General features: G+C 38.6%; 1 protein-coding gene across 1 annotated transcript; it reads left to right on the top strand.

The window, feature by feature from the left end:
• Nucleotides 1-835: 835 nt before the first annotated feature.
• LOC136225829 (leucine-rich repeat receptor protein kinase EMS1-like) lies at nt 836-5,016 on the top strand. Its single transcript, XM_066013949.1, has one exon. The coding sequence runs from the start codon at nt 978-980 to the stop codon at nt 4,839-4,841; it is 3,864 nt and encodes a 1,287-aa protein (XP_065870021.1). The 5' UTR covers nt 836-977; the 3' UTR covers nt 4,842-5,016.
• Nucleotides 5,017-6,244: the final 1,228 nt, after the last annotated feature.

Below are 6,244 nucleotides of genomic sequence, written 5' to 3'. Positions count from 1 at the left end.
AACATACAGATCTATCTTTGGGGTAAATGTGTAAAAACATAGAAAAAGAAGGAGCCTACAACATTATATCACGCCACCTGGATCGAATCTTGGAAAATATATTATCTAAGTAAGATAAGACAGAAATAGTTGGATAGAGAGATGTGTCAGGTGAAGTATATTTATCATCTTATCTCATCTTGACAATTTAGGAAAAGATCAAATGACGTCTTTGAGATTAGTAATGACGTGACTGTTCAGTTCGCACATCTTTAATGCTCAAGGATTACAAAAGAACATATAAATACCTTACTTGAATATGTTTCTGGTATGTTTACTAACTTCCTCCAAACTCTTGTATTATCTAATGTCGTACTTTTATCATCGGAGTGTCCGAGCAGCACCTCACAAAGAAAGGGTTCGGATCAACAAATTTTGACCAATTAATAATATTTGTAGAACTAACCCCAATTTTCATTGCAATTATGAGATAAATGTTTAATGTTTTAATGGTTAATGTTTTGCTCATATAGTACACCTATAAGTAGAGTAGGAAACATGCAATTAAAATCATACATAGTGCAAAAGAATCAGCAATCATGATCATTATACAGGGATGGAAGAGACAAAAGCCGGATTCTAAGAAGTAGAGATCTTTTGCACTTTATCCAGTTCTATTGGCCCCCAAATACTATAATTTACAAAAAGAGATTCTTTGAGGGGTCTTTTTGAAATTAAATTAATATAAAGATTTAGTCACGTGATACGCGTGTCGTCCTCTGACAAAAACTACTTTTGTGTATTTAGCAGTTTGGCCCTCTCCCCCAAGGAAAACAACACAAGCAACACTAGAAATATCAAGTTATGAAAATGGCGTTTTAGCTTTCCACTCAGCTTTCTCTGAAATGGGGTTTTCTTTGCGCACTTTCTCTCGCATGTTTTCTCTGTAAAAAACTCTTCTTTTCCATCAAAAACTTTGCTTCTCTCTGGACCTAATAATGGGGATAGCGTCTAAGCTTCTGTTCCTTTGCTTCTTTGTTTTCATTTCGCTCTACACTCCTGTTCAAGGGGAAGATAGAGAAAGCCTTCTTTCTTTCAAATCCACATTTAAACATTCGGATTTTTTTTCGTTATGGAATGAGTCGACTCATTATTGCAACTGGGTTGATGTTCTTTGTGAACAAGGTCGAGTTATTTCTCTCAATCTCAGTGGTTTGTCACTCGACGGTTCGATTCCTCCTTCTCTGTTCTCATTATCCAGCCTTTCTATACTCGATTTGTCATCAAATGCATTCTCTGGTGAAATTCCTCTCCCAATTTCAAGTCTAAAGCGCTTGAAACACTTGAATCTGAGTGAAAATCAGCTAACAGGAGTAATCCCTAGGGAAATAAGCGAGTTAACTCAGCTGGAAAGCCTCATGCTCGGTTCCAACTCCTTCGTCGGGGAAATCCCACAAGAGCTTGGTAAGCTTTCTCGACTCCATAATCTCGATCTTTCTGATAATGCACTTGTTGGAAGAGTACCAAGTAAACTCGGCGAGTTAACTCGATTGCAATACCTAGACTTGAAGAGCAACAATCTATCAGGTTCTCTCCCTGTAACCCTTTTCCTGAATCTTTTATCTTTGACGTATCTGGATGTGTCGAATAACTCGTTCGCCGGTCCAATTCCACCGGAAATTGGTAACCTCAAAAACCTTACTGAACTATACATCCGGAGTAACTTATTTTCCGGTGAATTACCACCAGAAATTGGGTCTCTTCCACGGCTTGAAACCCTCTCCGCAGCAAATTGTTCAATCACAGGCCCATTGCCTGAACAGATATCTAAACTCAAGTCACTGACTGTGTTTGACATGTCAAATAACCCCTTGAGGTGTTCAATACCAGCATTCTTAGGGAAGTTGCAGAACTTGATGAGATTAAACCTAGTGTCATCTGAGCTTAATGGCTCCATACCGGCTGAGCTCGGCGAGTGCAAGAGTTTGACTTCATTGATGCTTTCTTTCAATTCTCTTTCTGGGTCTTTGCCAGAACAACTTTCTAAGCTGCCTATGATTACTTTTGTTGCTGAAAATAATCAACTGTCTGGGCCAATTCCGTCTTGGCTGGGGAGATGGAATAAAATTAGTTCGATTTTTCTTGACAGTAATGAGTTTTCAGGGAAATTGCCGCCTGAAATTGGGAATTGTTCTGTACTGACGGTTCTCATATTAAGCAACAACAAATTGAGTGGGGAAATACCAAGAGAGCTGTGTGATTCAGGATCACTGACGCAGATCAATCTTAATGGAAACAACTTGTCTGGTTCGGTTGATGATGTATTTTCCAAGTGCACCAATTTAACCCAGTTGGATCTAAGTGCTAATCAGATTAATGGCTCCATACCAGACTACTTGGGAGAGCTTCCTAATTTGTTGAGCCTTACAATTGACAATAACAGTTTTCGGGGTCCAATTCCTGTAAGTATATGGAGATCAAACTTGATGGAATTAACTGTGGCTAATAACATGTTAGAGGGTTATCTTTCTGAAGAAATAGGCAATGGTGTTCAATTGGAGATTCTGGTTCTCGATAACAATTGGTTAATAGGAAAAATCCCCAAGGAGATTGGGAATCTGACCAATCTTTCTGTTCTCAGTTTGAACTCTAATCTGCTGGAGGGGACTATTCCAGTTGAGATTGGAAATTGCTCTGCATTGACTGCATTGGACTTGGGGAATAACAGATTCAGTGGGGAGATTCCGGAGGAAATCGCAGATTTGGATCAGTTGCAGTACTTGGTTCTTTCACACAATGATTTATCAGGCTCCATTCCTTCAAAGCCGTCTTTGTATTTTCGATCGAGCATTGTACCTGAATGGAGCTTCATTCAGCATCTTGGAGTATTTGATCTGTCTCATAATATGTTGTCTGGTTCAATTCCTGATGAATTGGGGAACCTTGAGGGTGTGATTGATCTTCTGATTAACAATAACTTGCTTTCTGGTGAAATTCCAGCACCTCTTTCGAAGTTACCAAATCTTTCAACCTTGGATTTATCTGGAAATTATCTTACAGGTTCCATTCCTCCGCAGATCAGTCTCTCTTCTAAGCTTCAGGGTTTATATATGGGGAATAATCAGCTTTCGGGTACCATCCCTGAATCCTTTGGGGATTTGCTGAGGTTAGTGAAGCTGAATTTGACTGCAAATAAGTTACATGGATCAATTCCTATGAGTTTCAGTAACTTGATAGAGCTCAACCTCCTGGATTTAAGTGATAATGAACTTGATGGCGAGCTTCATTCATCACTGTCGGCAATGCAGAGTATTGTGGGGCTTTATCTTCAACAGAACAGATTTTCTGGTTCCATTGATGAACTTTTATCCAACTCTGACACGTGGAGGATTCAAATGTTAAATTTGAGCCTTAATTTCTTTGATGGCGACTTGCCTGAGTCAATTGGAAATCTCCCTTACTTGGCTTACTTGGATCTTCATGGAAATAGTTTGACAGGAGAGATTCCTCCAGAAATTGGAAACCTGACACAACTTGAATACTTTGATGTCTCGGGGAATCGCCTATCTGGAAAAATTCCAGAGAATATATGTGCCCTGATTAATCTGAAGAAGCTGAATTTGGCAGAAAACAGGTTAGAAGGGCCTGTGCCCACAACTGGTGTTTGTATAGCCAGTAAAATGTCACTGGCTGGAAATAGAAATCTCTGTGGGGAACTTGGAGGTTCTGATTGTAGGGAGAGATCATCTTTGCTCCATGTCTATCAACTATCCGGTGTTGCTGTTGGATCCTTAATTATTATTCTTAGCATTGCCTTATTACTAGGAAGATGGGTTACTGGGAGCAGCAGAGAAAGTGATCCTGAGGCCAGTGAAGATAGCAAATTAAACAGTTTCATTCATGAAAATCTCTACTTCTTAAGTAGCCGAGTGTCAAAGGAGCCTTTGAGCATCAACCTAGCAATGTTTGAGCAGCCTCTTCTGAAAGTAACCTTAGTTGATATTATTGCAGCCACCAATAACTTTTGCAAGACAAATATCATTGGTGATGGAGGTTTTGGCACGGTATACAGGGCAACACTGCGAGACGAAAAAACTGTTGCAGTTAAAAAACTAAGCGCAGCCAAAACACAGGGTGACCGAGAATTCATCGCGGAAATGGAAACTTTAGGCAAAGTGAAGCACCAGAATCTAGTACCACTGATTGGATATTGCTGTTATGGTGAAGAAAAGCTTCTTGTTTATAAATATATGAAGAATGGAAGTTTAGATCTTTGGCTAAGGAATCGAACAGGGGCTCTTGAAATCCTTGATTGGCCAAAACGCCTGAAGATTGCCATTGGTGCTGCAAGAGGGCTGGCTTTTCTACACCATGGATTCATCCCTCACATTATCCACAGAGATATAAAGGCCAGCAACATCTTGCTTGATGAAGATTTTGAGCCAAAAGTTGCAGACTTTGGACTAGCCAGATTGATCAGTGCATGTGAGACTCATGTTACGACTGATATTGCAGGGACACTGGGGTACATTCCACCGGAGTATGGGCAGTGCGCAAGGTCCACGACAAGGGGAGATGTATACAGTTTTGGTGTGATTCTGCTGGAATTGATAACGGGACAAGAACCAACAGGGCCGGATTTTAAAGAAGTGGAAGGTGGAAATTTGATTGGTTTGGTGTTTGAAAAGATGAAGAAAGGGAAGGCTGCTGATGTGCTTGATCGAACCGTTTTGAACGCAGATTCAAAATCAGTGATGCTTAAAGTGATGAGGATTGCTTGTAGTTGTTTGTCTGATAGTCCTGTTCGCAGGCCTACTATGCTTCAAGTGTTAAAGTTGCTCAAGGAGATTGCAGATGAGTAGTTCAGTATTTATGACTATTTACTGAAGAAGATAAGATGTATTTAGGAGAAATGAAATTTAGGTTTGTGAACTTGTGTATTGACTAATCTGATCTCAAGACTTCATTTTGTACTTTCCGCTATATATATATATATATTGAAAAAGTTGATCTAACCTGTTAATGTACTCACTCTATATGTATATCAGAAAAGTTTATGTCACCTTATTAATTAATGTAGACAAATATTGGGCCGTTAAAGGACTAAACCTAGTTATTATATTGAAGCAGTTAACCTATGGGCTAAGACTGGTCACTTCTAAAGAGGAGTTCTTCCGATCTTGACTTTCAAACACCCGCAGCGAAATCCTATTGCAAGATGTTATTGTTTTTTTTTTTTTTTGTGCTGTTGATATTAGACTCAAATAGTACTTCATCAAGTCCAAAAAATTGCATTATATATTTTAGCCCAATAAATTTAATTAAAATCTGTAGTAATTTTTATTTGTTATTTGTTATTTTTTTATTTAATTCGGTTTGTTCGGCTCAGAGCCGAACCAAATATTTTGGTTCGATTTTATTTTGGTTTTATTTATTATTCGGTTCGGTGTTGGTGTCAATTATTTAGATCATTTTGATATTCGGTTGGTTTTTTAGTTCGATTCGATTTTGCGCCAATGCACACCCCTACTCCTCTCTCTAGCGAGCTACTGAAGTCTGTCTACCAAAGAAGCTTAAGTGAAGCATGACAGGCAGTGGGTTCAATCAAGCTTTGTAGATGGCATTCAGAATACACGTTCTTTCATTCCATTGTTAACATGAGAATGCTACAATTTCATTAGATGATAATAAGATTGATACTACAGCATAAAAATAGTAAGGAATAAAACCTCACATACATATAGCCCAAGCCTATTACATGGTCCACAAAGGCAAGAAAAAGACTACAAAAAGCAAAAAAAGCCATGAAAGGTACATCTAAAATAGAAGACCGTTGAAACATATATTTATTGTAATCCCGGATTCGCAGCGGAGCAACTGTAGTCCAATCTTCATCCTTTAACCTATTCTGAAACATCGGATCTAAGTCACTTCTTTTGCAACCACATAGATCCAGTGATCTACGGATAAGATCTGTCTTTTCTGTACTTGCTACAACAGAAAAGGTTACAAAAACAAAGATTTTAACGAACAGATGCACGTCAAATGGATCCGGAGATCGGATAAAATATGTCAGATCCAACCAAAATTAAATGATACAAACAAAAGGAAAACAACTAATACAACTAGAAAAAAATAAGAACATGGGGAGGAGGAAGAAGGAAGAAGGAAGAAGGAAGACAAACTTCCTTCTTCCTTCTCAACTAGACAGAAGTAAACTTGGACTTTGTTGTGAGATCTGGGCAAAAACGGATATTTTTCAAAG

The sequence above is a fragment of the Euphorbia lathyris genome, chromosome 1, assembly GCF_963576675.1.
Source record: "Euphorbia lathyris chromosome 1, ddEupLath1.1, whole genome shotgun sequence".
In the NCBI taxonomy this organism is placed as follows: Eukaryota; Viridiplantae; Streptophyta; class Magnoliopsida; order Malpighiales; family Euphorbiaceae; genus Euphorbia; species Euphorbia lathyris.
The sequence above is the reverse complement of the archived record's forward strand: the minus strand, read 5'-3'. Positions and strand labels throughout refer to the sequence as shown.